Source organism: Leucopleurus acutus, assembly GCF_964270905.1.
Source record: "Leucopleurus acutus genome assembly, chromosome: 6".
NCBI lineage: Eukaryota > Metazoa > Chordata > Mammalia > Artiodactyla > Delphinidae > Leucopleurus > Leucopleurus acutus.
In genome coordinates, this window is record NC_139149.1 from 56,701,002 (window position 1) to 56,720,325 (window position 19,324).

At 35.1% G+C, this 19,324-nt stretch overlaps 1 protein-coding gene across 5 annotated transcripts in view; it reads left to right on the top strand.

Moving 5' to 3' along the window:
• The window catches only part of UBR3 (ubiquitin protein ligase E3 component n-recognin 3), a 232,759-nt gene that overhangs the window by 61,895 nt on the left and 151,540 nt on the right, over positions 1 to 19,324 (top strand). For all 5 annotated transcript variants that reach the window (XM_082840764.1, XM_082840766.1, XM_082840767.1 and 2 more), the window contains exons 6-10: positions 3,001 to 3,067; positions 7,343 to 7,473; positions 8,584 to 8,812; positions 15,191 to 15,370; positions 15,964 to 16,097. In XM_082840764.1, the coding sequence (XP_082696890.1) occupies positions 3,001 to 3,067; positions 7,343 to 7,473; positions 8,584 to 8,812; positions 15,191 to 15,370; positions 15,964 to 16,097 (741 nt within the window). The remainder of the gene's footprint in view (positions 1 to 3,000; positions 3,068 to 7,342; positions 7,474 to 8,583; positions 8,813 to 15,190; positions 15,371 to 15,963; positions 16,098 to 19,324) is intronic.

A 19,324-nucleotide genomic window follows, 5' to 3' on the forward strand; every position in this document is an offset into this window, starting at 1 on the left:
TGCTGTTGGAAACCAAAGATTTTTTTTCTATTATAAATAACATTGTGATGAGTATCTATGCATATAGTCCCTATTCACTTGTCTGATTATTTCTTCAGGATAAATTCCTAGAACTGGAATTTCTGTTCCAGTGATAGATATACTTTAACGACTTTTGACATGTGTATTGAGAAATTGCCACTCAGGACAATAGTTTTATTATATACTCTCTCAAGCAATGTACAAGAGTGCACATTTTCCCACCAGTTTAGATGGAGATAAACTCCCTTCCTAGCTGAGTTTGATATCTATGATGATGTCAAGCTGATCTTTGTTTCTAGACTTTTGTCATTGTGCCTTTATTCATGGTGTCCTCTTGGAATGACTTTCCTTTCCTTTGCTTGGCTAATTTTACTTGTCCTTTAAAGTGTAAGGTTGGGAAATTTATAAAACTTTGTATTGCCATGACTGTTGCTTGATCAAGGACACTCTTTTCGTAGGAAGTTTGTATTTGAAATTATGAAGTAATCCTAACCTGGAATATAACATTAAAAGTTTTTTTTTTTTTCTCTCAGGGCTGGGAGAGCAGTTTCATAAATGGCTGTTAGCTAAAATCTCAAATTTTAGAACCTTCTGGGTCCTGTGGCATAGTTTTGCATTCTTATGTCTGTCTTTTATGGCTCCAAATTTCATACTGGTTGAGTTTCTCTAAGGGCAAGGTGAGGGTGGCAGAGGAAGAGGAGAGTGTAGTTTGACCGTCAGTATTACTGCCAGGTAGACCATAGAGGCCTGGCTTTGGTAGGAATTAACAGGGAGAGCATATTGAAGTGGTTAGTAAATGCTGAATGACTGAGCTAAGTAGTGTCTTTGGGTAACCCCAGACTGGTCCTGAGGACTGATGCTGGACTTGGCAGAAACCTGGAGTTAAGTCTGTGGTGCGCAGGCCAAGGAGACTACACCAGTGGGCAGAGCAGCAGCTTAAAGCCAGGGCTTTTCTGCTTTGGGGATTCGATTTAATTGAGCAAGTGTCTGGGAATTTGTACCATGATTCTAACCTGCCACCAACATAATTGGTTAGCACAACAGACTGTGTGCCAAAATGCTACCACATGTCTTTATAATACCAGTTGGCTCATATATGTTTGGAAATATAGGAAAAAGGTGTCAGTATAACATGAAAGTTTTGGATTCCTATGCAATCTTTCCTAGCTCAGGAGAGCTGGGATAGTGGGGTAGAATCATATCCTTTAGCTGGAGGGGAAAAAACCATAAACTATGAAGGCAGCAGGAACCTTTTTAGCAACATTCAAAGTAAATCAGAAATGAGCATCTGCACCCATCGCTCCCTCCCTAAGAGGCACATCGCTAGCCTCACTGTTGGTTTCTCTAGTAGCAGGCTGCTTCCTCTGCTCCTCTTCCCTCTGTGTTGTTTCAGCCAGCTAGCTTCCCACTTTTTTGTTGTGGTAGGTTGTTAACATCCCCTGAGACAGCCTCAGATCACTCCAAGATGTTTGCCTGGGCATCCAAATGATCTCCCCAGGTACTGATTATTGCTTCTGTTACTTCTTTGGTTACAAACTTTCTAGGTTACAAAATAGGTTGTGAGTGGTCTGCCCCTCACTCTTTTATTTCCTATAAGCCTTTTTTTTTTCAATTAAAAATTTTAAAAATTTTATTTCTTTATTTTTGGCTGTTGTTGGGTCTTCGTTGCTGTGCACGGGCTTTCTCTAGTTGAGGCGAGCGGGGGCTACTCTTCATTGCGGTGTGCAGGCTTCTCATTGCGGTGGCTTCTCTTGTTGCAGAGCGTGGGCTCTAGGCGCATGGGCTTCAGTAGTTGTGGCACACAGGCTCAGTAGTTGTGGCTCGTGGGCTCTAGAGGGCAGACTTAGTAGTTGTGGCGCATGGGCTTAGCTGCTCCATGGCATGTGGGATCTTCCTGGACCAGGGCTTGAACCTGTGTCCCCTGCATTGGCAGGCGGATTCTTAACCACTGCGCCACCAAGGAAGACCCAGCTTAGTTTTTTTCTTTTTTAACATCTTTAAAGTGTTTTCTATATTTACATGTTCTCTCTTTTAAATTAATTAATTAAGTTTTGGTTGCTTTGGGTCTTCATTGTGTGTGGGCTTTCTCTAGTTGCAGCGAGTGGGGGCTACTCTTCGTTGTGGTGCACAGGCTTCTCATTGCGGTGGCTTCTCTTGTTGCGGAGCATGGGCTCTAGGCACGTGGGCTTCAGTGGTGTGGCACGTGGGCTCAGTAGTTGTGGCTCGTGGGCTTAGTTGCTCCACAGCATGTGGGATCTTCCTGGACACGGCTCAAACCCATGTCCCCTGCATTGGCAGGCAGATTCTTAACCACTGCACCACCAGGGAAGTCTGCCTTGTTGTTTTTAATATGAGGTTTTTTTCAGGAATAGATATATTACATGTGGGCAGAAATGCATGTATTTTCTTCTTGGATTTTTTTCCTAAGCACATTTTAATTTGTTTTTATATTATTTTTTTGACTGTCAACTCCAGCTTCTAATATGCTATGCTTATTTTTCAGAACTTGATCTCTTGAACTCATTTAGTTTGTGTTAGACTCTTCAAAGCCTTTCCTCTATTCATTGTTTTAACCTTCTTCTCCTTCTCCCCTTCCTATGCTAATCTGCTCCCTCCTCGCCTTTAGCTTCTTTGATATTATATTTATAAGGTTAGGAAAATTTTTATTTTGGCATTTTGGGGTATTTAAGAGTCTTTCATTAGAAGCACAGATTAAGTTTAAGAACTCTTATATTTTAATCCTAAGGATTTTCATGATATATTTTAATTATAATGCTAATTTTAAATTTAATTTTCAATTTAAAGTTAGCAGCATTAAAATATATTTTATGACAGCAAATACATAAAATTGTTGGTTAATAATATGTAAGCATGCCTATATTTTATATTTAACATAATTTATAAGCATATTTATATTTACATAAAATGTATAAATTCATGAATAGGACTATAGATAATGCTAATTTTGTTTTTCTCCAGGAGGATCAGGATGGGAGTCAAGGTCTGGGCAAGAGAAAGAGGGTCAAACTAAGCAGTAACACCAAAGGTATTTATATTTTGTTTTTTCCTTGTATAAAAAAATGCTTAATCATTAAGAGCACTTGAAGGGAGAGTAATGTTATTAGATTTGTCTAATATGGAGAAAGTGTTGTTAGAGCGTGATTGTGGGGGGACCTCGAAAGCAAGTAAAACCCTTACTGTTGGGATTTTGTTCATTTGTTTTCTTTATAAAATGAGCAACATCATATTTGAGCCAGAAAACTAGTCTCTTCATTGAATCTTTGATTTGGATGCAGCATATTTGGTGTAAAGCTTTAATTTGATTTAAAGGATGAGCAAGAGGGAGATGTTGGGTGTGTGTGTGAGAAAAAGTAACAAGAGTGAAAGAGAGTGAGAATGAGAATGAATGGCACTTGCCACATATTAAGGGCTCAGAAAGGACTCAATACATATTGTTGCAAAGGAAGAAGTAGATATGCCTGTAGTGAGGGAATAGATTAGTAATGAGTAATATTTATTGAACTTTTTATATATGCTAGACATAGTGCTAATCACATCACATGCATTGTGTCATTTAATTCTCCAAGTAACCATATGAAGCGGGTTTTATTATTATTACTATTTTATGAATGAGGAAATGGAGACATGTTAGGTTTAACAGCTAATGAGAAGTAGATCCTTAATTCAAATCCCAGAGTTTAAATGCTTTATCACTATATTTTCTTGACCCTCCCCAAAAGCTTTTCTAGAGTACTTGTTATTAGTTGGCAGCCTGTGCTCTGGATTTTTGCCATGGATTTCCAAATCTTAACATAGTCTATTTTCTGGGTTAGTATGGTCTGTTAGAAAGTCTCCAGAGGTTAAAATATTATTTTGATGAAAAGATTCTTACTTCTGGTGCTAAGTGTGTCTTGTGGAAAGTTTAAGACTGCTTGGAAGGTGGAGCAAGCAGGCGGTTTCCGTTGAGGCTCATTTTGTAAGTCTGCAAGTCTTTACTTAGTTACTCAACGTTGTTGCCTTTAACTTACAGAATGTTAGCAAAGGGCATGAAATTTGATTTGCTGGCCAACATGCACATCTTCCCTTTCTTCGTGGCCCAGCAGAGAACCTGTAATGCCTGAAAGAAATTAGAAGTCCATATGGCTAACTGGCCCCTTGACTTACCAGAGTTGTCCATGTGTTTACCTGAGTCCTTGAGACACATCAGAGTTGGAGGAGATTGTTAGACATATACTTGAGTTTAAGCTTCAGGGATGTTTAGAAAATACCTGTTATGGAGTAAGAGGTCATTGTTTTCCTTCAGCCTGGTCAAACTCTGGCTGAAGTTACTTTTTATGCAGCCTTTATGTTGAAGTTGATTTTCTATTATATGATTTTTTTTGCATTTGAGATTGATTGTTTTCTCTTCCTTCCTCTACTGGTAAGAAGTGGTATAGAGATTTAAGACTTGATCAGTTATCATGTTTGGTTTAAGTATGTATGTGGAAGAAGTGGCTTTTTGAAAAAGTTGAAAGTGAGGCTTTTTGAATTAGTAGAACCTCTGTTTTCAAAAAGTAATTGTTGCTTTTGAAAATGTCTGAAGTTCAGGGAGTGGTTTAGTTTTTGTAAGAATTTGATTCAACAGTTTGAAAGTGAGCTGAAAATAAAACATGTAATGATAGGCAAGAGGAGAGGCACTGTACTAACAAACACATCACTGTCTATTCTCAAAACTGCAATTTTAAGGGTGAAAAGCCTAGGCCTAGAGGGCTTCAGCTAACATGACCAAGATTATTTGAGCTTGTGAGTTGCAGAGGCTGGACTCTACTGTCTAAATTAAATGCTGTCATGCATTTGTACCACATACTGATTCTTCAAAAATCTCTTTTTACAATTTGGCTTGAGTTGTTTAGGCGTTGTAAAGGTCATGACAATTTTATCAAGATTTTAAAGGTCAATAATCATACATAACTAATGGAAGCATTTTTAACCACATTTCCATAACATAACATGTAATACATATAACACATGCTTTAAATATCTTGGGAAACTGATATCATTTATTTTAAGAATAACAGTGAAGACATTGTGGGTTTTTCTCCCTTTTTTTAAATGTCTGAAGTTAGAAAAATTGGATTGTACATAACTGCAGCATTTTAGTAGAAGCCATAGCTTTTCTGGTGCATTCAGATTGTTTTATTTATTTAAAACAAAGTCAATGTATCTTTTTAAATGCTTGACATATAATAATTATGGTAGCTTCAGGCTTTTCTTTGGCTAATACAAGCTTGCAGAGAGTTATAACTGAATTTTAGGATAAATACTGCTAGTTTTGTTCAACTTTGTAATTATTTTCAGAAGCACTTCTCTGTGAGGGTTTTTTATTTTTTTGGCAGTCTGTGAAATTTTCAGTCATGTTAGTACCAAGTGAATTTTGAGAATTAAATTGGCTTCAGCAATGTGTGCTGTGGATTATATTCTAAGTTTTAATTGTAATCCTTATATTCCTGTCACCTGATTCATTTGGTCCCTAATTTTATTACTTTTTTGGCTTTGAATCTGTCAGCTTGTGCCTTTGAATATATTTTACCTCATTTCTTGCAGGACTGGTTTATGTCTCTTTTTAAATCATTGCCATATCCTGGGAATGATCTATTTCAAGAGGAAGAGATTTCTGTTTTACAAGTAGAAAATTCTGAGATTTGGAAAATAAACAATTATTGTTTCCAATAAAGGGATGTGTAGTGTAATTGTATTTATACTTTTACTCCTACTACATACGGTTCATACTAAAGGCACCACTGAAAGGGAGTTAGGTAGGGGATTAGCAGATACTTTGGTCTCTCTGTAATCTAAATCATAGTGTCTCTAGATTAATGAAATTATTATTCTGAAAATAATGGGTTATTATTAATCTAACATGGGGTTAAAGTTACATCTAACTTTAATATCTGATTCAAGTCTTATTAAACTCAGTGTTTTACAAAAGAATCAAGAGAGTGATTAAATACTGAGTTGTTACTCATTTAGACCCGTTACCTGAGGAGATGTGGTATGAACACATTACTCAATAATAGAAGAACTGTGACACTGGGGTAGGATTGGGATAAGGTTAATTGAAAAAACTCTGCAGGGTTACCCTGCAAGACTACTTCAACTGTGATATAGTTAGGGCTGTACCTGAGTATTTTGGTTCATGTGATACTGGTTTTTCAAATATCTCATCTAACTCTAGTCTCTGCTTAAGCACTGTCACTGAAACAGTCCATTCATAGTTGACACTTGATGCCCTTATATAGAGCTGATGATCCAGAGCAGTATCCCAAGATAATTTGCTCCAATAAAGATTAATAGAATTTTCTAGTTCATTTTGAGGGGAAAAAAATTAGAGAAAGTGAGAGAAAGAGAAAGAGATAGCCAAAGTATTAAAAATATTCAGTTCACACTTTGCTGTACACCTTGAAACTAACACAACATTGTTAATCAACTATACTCCAATGTAAAATAAAAATTTAAAACATTTCAATTCATCCTATACCAGTTGAGACCTTTCTGTTGATTAAGCATGGCAAGGAGGCAGAGATAAGCAAGAGACAGCCTAACCCTCAAGGAGTGGTACTTGGCTTTAGAAAATAAACTTTCCAGTAAATAATTTTATTCCCCCCTTTGAATACCTTTATTCAAAAGGGGCATGCATTTCCTGTTTCCTCCATGCATGAAGAGGGCATCTTGAGTCCAGTACAAGTAAGCATATCTAATGTTCTATGTGTTTCCCGGTATGTTCCTACCAGAAAAAAGTAAATGCTTCTGTATACTAGAGTAAGCAATGCACTAGTGATTATCTTCTCGAGGGAAGTTAATATTTCATTTATGAAGGATAATTTTAGAGAAATAAATTATTCATCCATAAAGATTTTTTTCAAAAATAAAAAATTTAGATAACTTTGGAGTTTATGTCCTTAATAGTATGTTTTTAGGTTAAAATTATTATTACTATTTTAAATTAAGTGCCATGAATATTGTTCTTGTAAGATAATTATTTTAAATCTTAGTAGAAATTTTAGATAAATGGCTTATGTTTAAGGTCAAGTAATTACGTATTTTTCTAGTAACTGCTTTATATTAAATTATAAGGATTAAGTATTTTATTATATATATACTGTGGACATTGTAGAAATTTAGCTTGATATTGTTAGCATTATCATTTGAATTATTGAAAGGATAGCCTTAATTTTTAGGTATGTTCAGATGTTTGAGGTTGATGGGTTATTAATCATGGTAAGGTTTAGTGAGATGAGCAACTTAAATCATTAGGGTGATAAATTTTATTTTTATTATGTAGATCAATCCATAATGGATGTTTTGAAGCATAAAAGTTTCTTAGAAGAACTATTGTTTTGGACCATAAAGTATGAATTTCCCCAGAAGATGGTGACTTTCTTACTCAACATGCTTCCAGATCAAGAGTATAAGGTATCTACATTTTTTCCTTCCTTTCTGAACTTTGCTTCTCTTTCTTTGCCTTTTCAATATTAAATCTTTTTGATATATTTCTCAGCTCTGTTGCCAAAAGAGGGCCTGCACAAAAAGCACAGTATTGTAGATCTGAGTCAAAGCACCATTACAGAGCAGGATTCCTAAGGGTTGCCTTTGTGCATGAAACTTGGTCCAAAGGGATTGCTGGGGGACAAACAAAAACACAGTTGCACAAATTGTAGTAAGTTCTCTAAAGGAGAAAGGTACAAGATGCTATGAGAATGTTTAATGGGGGCAACTGAATTTAGATTGTATGGTTAGGCATGGGAAAAGCATGGAGTTTGTAGCTGCTGGCCGTAACTCTTAAAGACACAATGGTATTGACTCATGTACACATGTACATAGGTGAAGTCTCTAGTTTCAGAGGGTGTGGACTCACCTGTTACTACCGTATGGTTATGGCAAAGTTACACAACCTAGTGTCTGAAAAGACAATAAATCATGCTATAGTTCTTATGGTTTAGGTAGTAAAGCCTCTTTCGGAGTGACACTTTAATAATGCTGTTGTTTTGTGTCTTTATACCTGCTTAAGAAAACAATAGAGGAAGTGTATATGGTATACAGAAGAGAATATTTGGTCAGAATAGTGGTTGGCTTTCAGATCAAATTGGAAAAGATATTATTTCTTTTGGAGTAGTCACATTGACTCACTTATTGTTTAGTTATATAAACAACTCTGTGATGGTTTTCAGGTGAGGCTTTAGATTTTGTTGTTAAAGTTGGTAGCACAGGACAAAGACACATACTTGAATTGATATATTTGTGAGCAAAGTGAAGATTTGTATTTTTAGACTATCTTTGTAATTGCTTTAAAACTTTAATAATTTAAAATACATATTGAACATTTTTTTAACCACCAAAGTATTTTGCTAATTTTCCAAAAAAGGACAAATGTAAGACTACCATCATCACTGAAATTATTTTTCCATTTATCTTGGATATCATCACAAGCTAATCATAACTTAAAAATGCTAGTATAATATGTTGGAAAATGTGTTGTAAAACTTAAACTGTGTTTTTTTTCTTCCTATTTAAAACATTTTACAGGTTGCTTTTACAAAAACTTTTGTTCAGCATTATGCTTTCATTATGAAAACACTGAAGAAAAGTCATGAATCAGACACAATGTCTAACAGAATTGTGCATATTAGTGTTCAGTTGTTCAGCAATGAGGAGCTAGCCAGACAGGTAACAGAAGAATGTCAGCTGCTGGATATTATGGTCACTGTGCTGTTATACATGATGGAAAGTTGCCTTATTAAAAGTGAGCTACAAGGTAAACTCAGAATTATTTTCACTAGTTTTATAAGTATACTTTGTATAACTAATCTTAAAAACTTCCTTTATGCTTAAAAATAGCTTTTAAAAATATTATAAAATAATACATGTTTGTTAAAGAAACGTTTTTTAAAATTTCAGCAAAATTTAAAGAAAAACTTTAAAATCACCTATAGTTTTGTTATTCACAAATAATATTAACAAATATTTTGGGATATTTCTTTTCTGTCTTTTTGTGTGATGTGAGTATATTTATAGATGTGAATATGTACTTTAAAATATGCTATCAAGTGTACACATCAAGAACATGTTCTTTCATGATTGCAGGTAGTAATATCATATGACTTTACCATTATTTAACCATTTTCTTATTAATTAGATATGTTTCTGTTTTTTTAATCATGAATTTGTTACTGTCAGCTTTAGACATTTTATATGCATATACTTTTATAATTTAAAAGTTGGAATAAATCTTGCCTTTTATATGTTCCTTTAGTGTGATCTTTAATTTTCTTCCTTTATGCCTCCTCAAATTGCCATAACATTTCTAGGAATTCCTCCCATTCTTATTTCTTTGTGGTCTTTCATCTTGACTTCACCTCCTTGTAATAATTTATATTATTTGAGTATTTGCTCTGTACTAGGCGCTGTGTTAATACTATTTATATGTTGTCTCAATTAAGCTTCTGAACAACTCTCTAGATTGGCATTATTATTATTTCCACTTTCAAGATGAGTAAATTGAAGTTTAGAGAAATTAAATCATTTGCTGTAGATTATATAGTTAGTAGATGACAGAGCCAAGAAGGACTTTATATCTCCTGATGTCAGAATCTTTGTTCTTAGCCACAATACAGCCAGGCCAACATTAATAGGACTGTGTCTTCACTTGTTGGCACTTGGAGCTAAACTTAAAAAATAACAACAAATAATGCCTCAAATTAAATCTTAGGACCTTTCCATTCTCTGTGGATGGGAGATCTTATACTTGAGACTTGCCTTCTACTGTTGTCTCCTTTTGCATATCAGCTCCTATTTTCTCTTTATACTGATAGTCTGGCTATTCTCAGATGCAATACCATAGCCTGAAAATTTATACAGGACTCAGTGCAGGGCATGTTGCCTTATATATAATAATAGCTTGCTAATAATGATGATGGCTACCATCTTTTGAGCACTTACTTTATACCATGCTTTTTTTTTCAGTACTTTATATGTATTATCTGATTTATCAGTAATTCTGGGGAGTAAATGTTGTTTTTTCCATTTTATAGATGAGGCATTTCTGGTTTAGGAAGTTGAAAAGTCAGTGATCTATGGTTTTATAGCTGTAAGTGGTAAAGCTAGGTGTCTAACCCATACTCTGACCCACTGTGTAACTCTGCCTTCCCATTGTAGGTGTAGTGGGAGAATAATACATTATTTACATTGAACAGTGTACCTCTTTACCTTTTTAAAAGAAAAAATAAGAGCTGCTTTGTATTGTACTGTTTCTGTCTTTGTGTCGGATGACCTTTTCTTTCTTAGAGATTTAGCTACGTATATTACTTTCTCTTTTCTTTTTTGAAATAGTGTCTATTATCATTCAGCTATATCAGTGATATTCTTATGTGTAGAATTATATAACTAGAAAAGGACTTTCCACAAGTACAGTATTTTTAATTTATAAACTGGAAAACTTAAAAAAAATAGAAGTATTTACTCTTTAGAAAAGAATCTTGAGTCTATTTTCCTGACTAAGTGGTTTAGCTATGCTTCTTCTATATGGTTTGCATTTCAGAGGAGAATGTTTGGGAGGAAGATGTATATGAGTCTGCCTCCCACTTTTTGCTATAGGCATCTTTCCTGAGAGAGTTTTTATGTTCATTTCCTTATCTTCCGGTCTCTCATTAACCCACCTCAATCTAGTGTCTGCTTCCGTCATTCTATTGCTGTCTCCAAAATTGTCCATGACTCCGGTAGCCACATGTCCTACTTTCCCCAGAACAGCTCCAAGTTATGCCTGTTATTTATTTTTATTTTTATTTTTTTTGTGGTATGTGGGCCTCTCACTGTCATGGCCGCTCCCATTGCGGAGCACAGGCTCCGGACGTGCAGGCTCAGCGGCCATGGCTCATGGGCCCAGCCGCTCCGCGGCATGTGGTATCTTCCCAGACCGCGGCACGAACCTGTGTCCCCCGCATCGGCAGGCGGACTCTCAACCACTGCGCCACCAGGGAAGCCCTGCCTGTTATTTTGACATGATTTTTCATACAGTCCTTTTTACTCTCAAAAGTGTCCCTGTTTATATGATAAATTATATGGTCACCCTTTCTATGACTACATGATAAGGAAGCCAGCGGCAACACTTTGGACCTTATCTTGCTTGATTTTCATTATCATTTTACACTGTTGATTCTCTGTTCTTTGTGTGGCATGAAACTATTTTCTACTTGTTCTATCAGTGTTGGTGTTTCTTGGCACTTGGTCTTGCTGTCTCTGTGTTTCTCACTTTTCCCATATTTTCTGAAATCGTATGACATGGTCTTAGTTGCTTTCTACACATACTTCCTTCTAATGCTGTTAGTCTGTCCTGGAAATTCTTACACAAATTGAATTTTCCAAAAGCTAAATAGCTATAAGTAGCATTGCTAAGATCTTTAAATATAAATGTATTTTTTCTAGCAATAAATTACATTATTTCTAAGCCAAGTCTAAAACTATCTTTAGCTTTATCTTTAGAACTATCCTGTTCTGTTTTTTTTCCTCTTTCAAAAGTAGCATAACATTTCATGTTACATACTTACTGGTTTTCTAAAAGCACCATATGTTTTCCCTGTTTTTACATGAAGAGTATTGGAATGAGCTTTAAATATATTGAACTAGCTACAGATATTACACAAGTTCTTTATACTTCTTACTTTGTAATAACCCCTATCTAACCTTTGTATACATTGTCATTAGACAATATTTGAAAATTTTTTCTACACTGTTAGTAAATGTAGGAGCTGATACAATGAGAATTCACATGACCACAGCAATAGCTGAAGATTAATAGGAAAAAGCCTCTAGTAGTACGTACTCCCTTCCTTATACTTTTACTTTGTTGTATTCATTTCTGCACCATACTACTTTGTGATTCCAAATATAACTCATAACTTCCCATATCTCTGAAATTTTACAATTTGTCTTATGCAACTGTCTGTTTAAAATGGAACTTAAAACGATGTGTTGTGGGACTTCCCTGGTGGCGCAGTGTTTAAGAGTCCGCCTGCCAGTGCAGGGGACACGGGTTCGAGCCCTGGTCAGGGAAGATCCCACATGCCACAGAGCAACTAAGCCCGTGCGCCGCAACTACTGAGCCTGCACTCTAGAGCCCGTGAGCCACAACTGCCGAGCCCTTGTGCCACAACTACTGAAGCCTGCGCACCTAGAGCCCATGCTCTGCAACAAGGGAAGCCACTGCAGTGAGAAGCCTGTGCACCGCAACGAAGAGTAGCCCCCGCTCACTGCAACTAGAGAAAGCCCACGCAGCGACGAAGACCCAACACAGCAAAAATAAATAAATTTAAAAAAAAATGGTTAACTTTAAAAAAAAAAAGAAGGAATAAAGTTTAAAAAAAAACACCAAACTATGTGTTGCATAACTATAGGAATGTCTGTAGTTGCTAATAATGCCAGATTGATCTTCTGTCCTGCATATCAAATTGTTTATTAAACTATATCCTTTGGATATCTACAAGCACCTCAGACACTCAGTGTCAGCACCAAAAACCCATTCTGTCTCTATCAAGCCTGCTTCTTTTCTATTGCATTTGTGCATATGTGTGTATGTGTATATATGTATGTGTGTATTAGCACTCAAGTCAGTGTGTTGGTACCACTCTAACCATCTACAGAGTTGCCCAACCTAAAAACCTAGGAGTCATTTTTGACTTCTTACTCTTTGTAGAAATAGTGAACATCACCAGGTCTGTCATTTAAATCCTTCTGAATATCTTAGAATAGCCAATTCTTTTCATCTCTGCATCTTCATGCCAACACCATAGTTCAAGCCATTGCCATCTTTAGGCCTTCTACTACTAGTCATCAGCACCCTCCTATATAGTCAGTCTCAACACTAAACATCTAGTCATGTCCTCTCTCTTAAAACCCCCTCTGTGGCTTGCCATTCTCTTCACATGAACTGCAAACTCCTGAAGCTGATTTATGAGGCCATCTAGACTCATTTGTGCCACCTATTCTCTGCATTCTTTGTCGCAGTAATTCCATCCTTTTTTATACTGCTTCCTCTGCTTAGAACACCATTTCCTCTCCATCCCTAGTTTATTTGGTTAATCCCAATTTCTGCTTCCTTCTGTAAATCTCAGTTAAACATCACTTCCTCAGGAAACTCTTTTCCTTAATTGTAGACCAGCTTATATATGTTCTTACGACTTCTTGTACTTTTCCTATTACAGACCTTACCACACTCTGTCTTCTTAGATATTAACCTCAGTGGAGAGAGAGAATGTATAAATCTTGATTTTTTTACTGCTTTATTTTCAGAGCTTACTAGATTACCTGACCCTGAGTAGGAGCTCAGTAAATATTTGTGGATGAGTGAATATCATTTAACACTGAATCATTGCTCTCTCTATATCTATATTTGGAAAAGTATCAGTTGGATAAAAATAGAAGCTCTAATCATTTTATTTCATAAAAGATTCCAAGGTATTTTTCGCAAGAACAGTAGTAGTTAAAGCAGTGTCAGGAAAATAGTGATTTTGATTAATTATATTCTGCTTATTCATCCTCTGATTTCAATTAAATAGAACAGTGATTCTCAGTGTTTTAAAAAATTAAAAAATCCCAGCATTCCTAGGCACTGTCCCATCAGTATCAGCTGCTCAGCAACTCACAGTGGCAGTAGTTGTCAGAGAGGGCGTTTCTGAATCTCAGGTGTGGGTAATTTATAAAAGCTCCCTTACCCCCAATTCCTCATTCAGTTATACCCTCTCTCATCCTACTGTGGGTCCTGTTCTTACGTCTTGTTAAATTTGAGTTGGGTAAAGTAATTTCATGGGCTGAAACCTAAATTTAATTTATGGAAATAAGTGCAGTAGAAGCCCTCTTCACTGATGAGTTTGACTACGAGGTGGTTATTTGAAAAGTTGGTTAAAGTGAGGCATTGTTAAAAAGTGATACATACGTATCTTAAACAGTGGATTTTAACTTAAACCACAGGAATGTATGTTTGTTCTCCAACCTTTTAATTTTGGGCAAAGCAGTTGTAAGGTATGGTTTTCTTTACTGGAGTTCTCCCTCGTCCTTCTTGTATATACCACATCTGTAAAGCAGCATCTGTGATTTTCATTTTCAGTTTCTTTAAAGTAGAGTAAGAACATAAAGATTTTCATGAAGCAATCTGAGTGTAAAATCCTTCTAGACTTTTGTGATTTTTCTCTTCCAAGATTTTCTTAGGCACTTTTACTGTCTTTCAAAAGCTTATGATCCAGTTTTTGTTATACCTCTATTTATGCATTCATATTTTATCAGATTATGTATTTGTAACTTAAATTTTATAATTATAGTAAAAAGAACAATTAGTATGAACAGAAGCAAAAACAGACTCTGGATAAGCTTATACCTTGGGGCTTGTGTACTAGGGAATAGGCTGCAAGCTTTGAGCATTCTGTGTATTATGGGTATTAGTGTGTTTTACAGTTGGAATGGGGGGCTTGTTTGTCCAGTGAATCAGTTAAGCTGGAATAGGTCAACAGAGCTAATGCATACATGCTATACCTTCTAATAGTAAAATTTTTGTACAAACCTAATCCTCCCCATCTCCTCCTTCCAGCAATGTATTTAAACTTTGAGGATTTTTTTTTTAAAGCTTAAGAGATTTATGTGTGTTTTTTGTTGTTTCATTTTTGAAATACTGTGTTAAAAATTGTTTTTATATGTCCTTTGAATAGAAGAAAGCAATTAAATATATATTGTTTAAGTCATACAGATTTTATTGAAAAGATAGAATGAGATTAATCTAGGGATAAAAACATTTTATTGATTAGAACTGAAAATATTGCATTATATCATTAAAATCAAGAAAATAATAAGGTTTTATAAACATGTAACTAACTTAATATCATGTAATATGTTAGACGTAATAATTATTATAATGATGTGCTAAGTGTTATGTTAACATTTCATTTAATTCCCTTAAGATATGTGTCTTTTTCTGTTTTACAGATGAGGAAATTGATTCAGAGCTATGTAATATACCTAAAGCCATATAGTTATTAAATGGCAGGCTGGGGTTTGAATTTAGGTGACTGATTCTAAAATGTATAATCTGTATCATTGGTAAAACTATTTTCTTAAACTAATTTTTTTTGTGTGTGTGTGTCTATTTTAGATGAAGAAAACAGTTTACATGTGGTAGTGAATTGTGGAGAAGCATTACTGAAGAATAACACTTATTGGCCTCTTGTCAGTGATTTTATTAATATCCTTTCTCATCAAAGTGTGGCTAAGAGATTTTTGGAGGACCATGGTTTGTTAGTGACATGGATGAACTTTGTATCTTTCTTTCAAGGTATCAATTTCAGATTTTTTCTTAATTTTTTTTTTTTTTTAGTTTACAAAATGCCTAATGTTAAACTGTCAAACACTAATTAAAAGATAATAGCACATCATTCAGTTACATGTGAAATGTCTCATTTTAATTAATTGATATTCGTAAGTATTTTGATAAAGTGTTCATGAAAACATACCAGAGTTATGAAGAAGGTCAAACTATTACATAGGAAATAGGAGTGTAATTTTTAAAAGCATTTGAAAGCATTAATCTAGAAATTTCTAATCTATTCTCCAAGAAAGACTCATAATCCGTAAAAATTTCAACCGGCATCAATTAAAATAGTTTTGACTTTATTTAATATATTCAACTATATTATATAAGAAAGAGACAGTTCACAAAATGTTTCTAAGAAAACGTAGTTTATAAAGAATTCCAAAAGGACCAGATTATTTTATTTTTAATAATTTATTAATTTCTATACATATTGTGTCATTATGCCATTTGTGTGCATTAAAATGTGCTTGGTACTTGGAAGTATTTTACTTGATTTTTAACATGGGTGTTTATTTCCATTTGGCAAGGTTTATATCTGTTTTAATTTTTGCAAGGTATGAACTTAAATAAGCGAGAACTAAATGAGCATGTGGAATTTGAATCTCAGACCTACTATGCTGCCTTTGCTGCTGAACTTGAGGCCTGTGCACAGCCAATGTGGGGACTCTTATCACATTGTAAAGTTAGGGTATGTTTTGTTAATTTCTGTGTTTACCTTTAAAATAATTAAGAAAATTATTTGTGAAAACATTGATTTGTTTACTTGTGTGTAATAATATGCAGTGTTTAATTCTGAATTCACCTTTGTGAAAGTTGACCTGAGACAGTTAATTGTTATTCTTAGGCAGGTTAGAATTCATTTATATAAATGAGTTATCGTATCATTCCAGCCTTCCCTTATTGTGAATAGTCTTTGGAGCTTTATAAGTCTCCACATTCATCTTTATTGTTTCATTTTACCCATTATCAGTTAGTTGCCTAATGTTTCTTGTCTCTCAAGGGATAAGGATAGTCCTCAATAAAGTTTACACTTTTAAGATTCCAAGCACAAAATCAGTATACATTTCATACCACTTACAGTTGTTTGTAAAAAGAACCTAAGGGTACATAGCAACAACATAAATCTTATAATTGGTTAAGAAATGCTTGCTTATAATTGCATGCATTTATGTCTTTCTGTACAAATATATATTTTACCTTTGCATTTTAAAGTATTCGTTTGATGGGTCTCCAGAATCCTTGGACAGTTTGTTATCTCCTGACCCTACTAAACTAAGGACTTGACTAAGATTTTGCTGTATGGATCCCATGAAGTCCAACCTGCTAGCCTGTACCAATAAGCGTGCTGCACAAGATTTTATAGTGGTCTTGGCTCTGCCTCTTTTGACTGAGGTGACTTGGTCAACTCATTTAAAACTATTTGAACTTCTCAGTCTTTCTCCTTTTCTTTTAAAAAACTAAAGGAAACAAAATAGAAATGGGACAGCAAAGCCTGCTCTTCCTCACAGGGTTATTATGAGACTCTCTTACATATATTCTTTAAATGTATGTGTTACTTTAAGTGGGTTTCTGTTTTCTTTTTTTGTTTTTGAATTTTATTTATTTTTTCATACAGCAGGTTCTTATTAGTTATCTATTTTATACATATCCGTGTATATATGTCAATCCCAATCTCCCAGTTCATCCCACCACCACCACCCCCTGCCACTTTCCCCCTTGGTGTCTGAGGATTTCTGTTTTCTCTCATGACTCCAGCTTTCTCTAAATGCAGATGCCTCACAACTCTTGTTACAGTCTGGCCAGGTTGAAATTCACAACAGCTCTGGTTATTCATGTAGATCTCCTTATAGGTACATGAATTTTCTCAGGTTCCTAAACTATTTAAAAACATTTGTCTGTGCTGTGTTCTTTATGTCATTTTATGTATGGTGTTTCAAATGATGCAGTTATCCAATATAGAAACCTCCCCTTGCTGTACCAGCTGTGTTCAAGCTATAATCAGATACCATGAATTTTCTCTCATACCAGAAATGTCTCTCTACCACTTCTTTCCACTGTCTTAATTTATTTCTTTATATTTTTAAAATCTGGGTTGTTTCTTAACTGGTTTTCCTGCCTCTAGATTCTTCCTACTGTAATTTTTCTTAATACCAAAGTTACTGCTAAGCTCTGTGCTTATCTCTTCTTTGCTTAAAAATCATTCAAGTTCTTATGTCTACAGGATAATGTCCATATTTCCTATAGAGGCATTTAAGACCTTCCACAATTTGCCCTCAACTTGTTTATCATAATTCACCTTCCTATACTGCCCTCTACCTCCATGCCTTCATTGGATTGATTACGATTCCTCAACATGCAATTCCTTTCTTGATTCCAGTGGTTTTGTTCAAGTTAGTCCCTTTTTTGACAAGTGAGCTCATTCTTTCTGCTTAGTCCAGTGCTTCTCTTATATGAGAATCATCTGGGAAGCTTGGAAAATACATGTGCCTGAGTCTCACTGTCAGACATTTTGATTTGTTTGATGTGCAGTAGGACTTTGGCAGCGATTCTAACTGGAATGAAGAACAATTAGTTGAGCTCTTCAAAAATTGTACTCATAAGACTCAGCTGATATGTAATCTGCTCATTTAAATTCTTTCATATTTATGATTCCAGTCTCTGTTTTTATAGTACCTCGTTTAATCTCCATTGTAGCATTTATCAAAAAAACTGTCATCTAATATGAGAGTGGTTTGTTCATTCATTCAAAAAAGTATCTATTGAATGCTGTTCTATGCCAGATGCTATCTAGATGCTCGGGTTTTTGGTGTCAAACCAAATAGATGTGGTTTTTGCTCTCATGGAACAGTCTAATAGGAGAGATAGACATTAAGTAAGTAAGCACACAGGTTTATTTTGTAAGTTTTGTAAGTGTTCTACAGGAAAATATCAGATTGCTATGAGAGTAATGAGTGTGGTGGCTGGTTACGTTGAAGGTTCAGGGAAGGCCTTTCTGAAGAATGAAAAAGCCAGCTATATGAAGTATAAAAGTGGGGTTAGTGGTGGGAATAGGGGAGATAGTATGGAATAACCTACCTCCAGTAGGAAAGTGATTAGTCATTTTAAGGAGTTTGTGGCTGGAGCCACAGAACAAGATGGAGTTGGAGAGATAGGCAGGGATTGTATTATTAATGCAGGTTCTTATAGAACATGTTAATGAGCCTTAGATTTAATTTTAAGGAGAAGCCAGTGAATATTTTAAAGTAGGGGTTTAATGTGATCAGATTTACATTTAAAAGATCATTCTGTTTGCTGGAAAGACTGGATTGAGGGGAGCGTGGGGAGCATCATGACTAGTAGCAAATAGACCAATTAAGATGCTGTGATAATAATCTAGGAAATTCAGGTTTGAAATTCAAGGTGCATTTTGGATATTGAAGATGTGTTTTGAAGGTAGAACCAAAAGCCTTGGTGATGGATTGTGTGTTATTGATGAGTGAAATAGATTTTGGGGTAACTATGTATGGAGATAATTTTACAGAGGTGAAAAAGATCAATAGAAAAGGTTTAGAGAGATCAGAGTTAGTTTTAGATATGTTAAGTTTGAGATGCCTCTGAAACATCCAAGTGGAAATAGTGAATAGTCAGTTGGATATATGAGTTTTGTGCTCAAAAGAGAAATCTGAACTAGGGTTATAAATTTTAGATCCTTGGGAATAAAAATGGCATTTATTGCCAGGGGATGGGGTCACGTCAAATAGGGGGAGAAGAGAAATGGACCTTGAAGAAAAAACGAACATTTAGACATCAGAGAGGGAGAGGAGAAAAACCAGAAGAATGCAACATCATATAAGCCAACAGAACAGATGGTGATTTAGGAGGGAGGATTGATACGATGTTGATATGAAAAGGTCAGTATTTTAGGAGGATTATTCT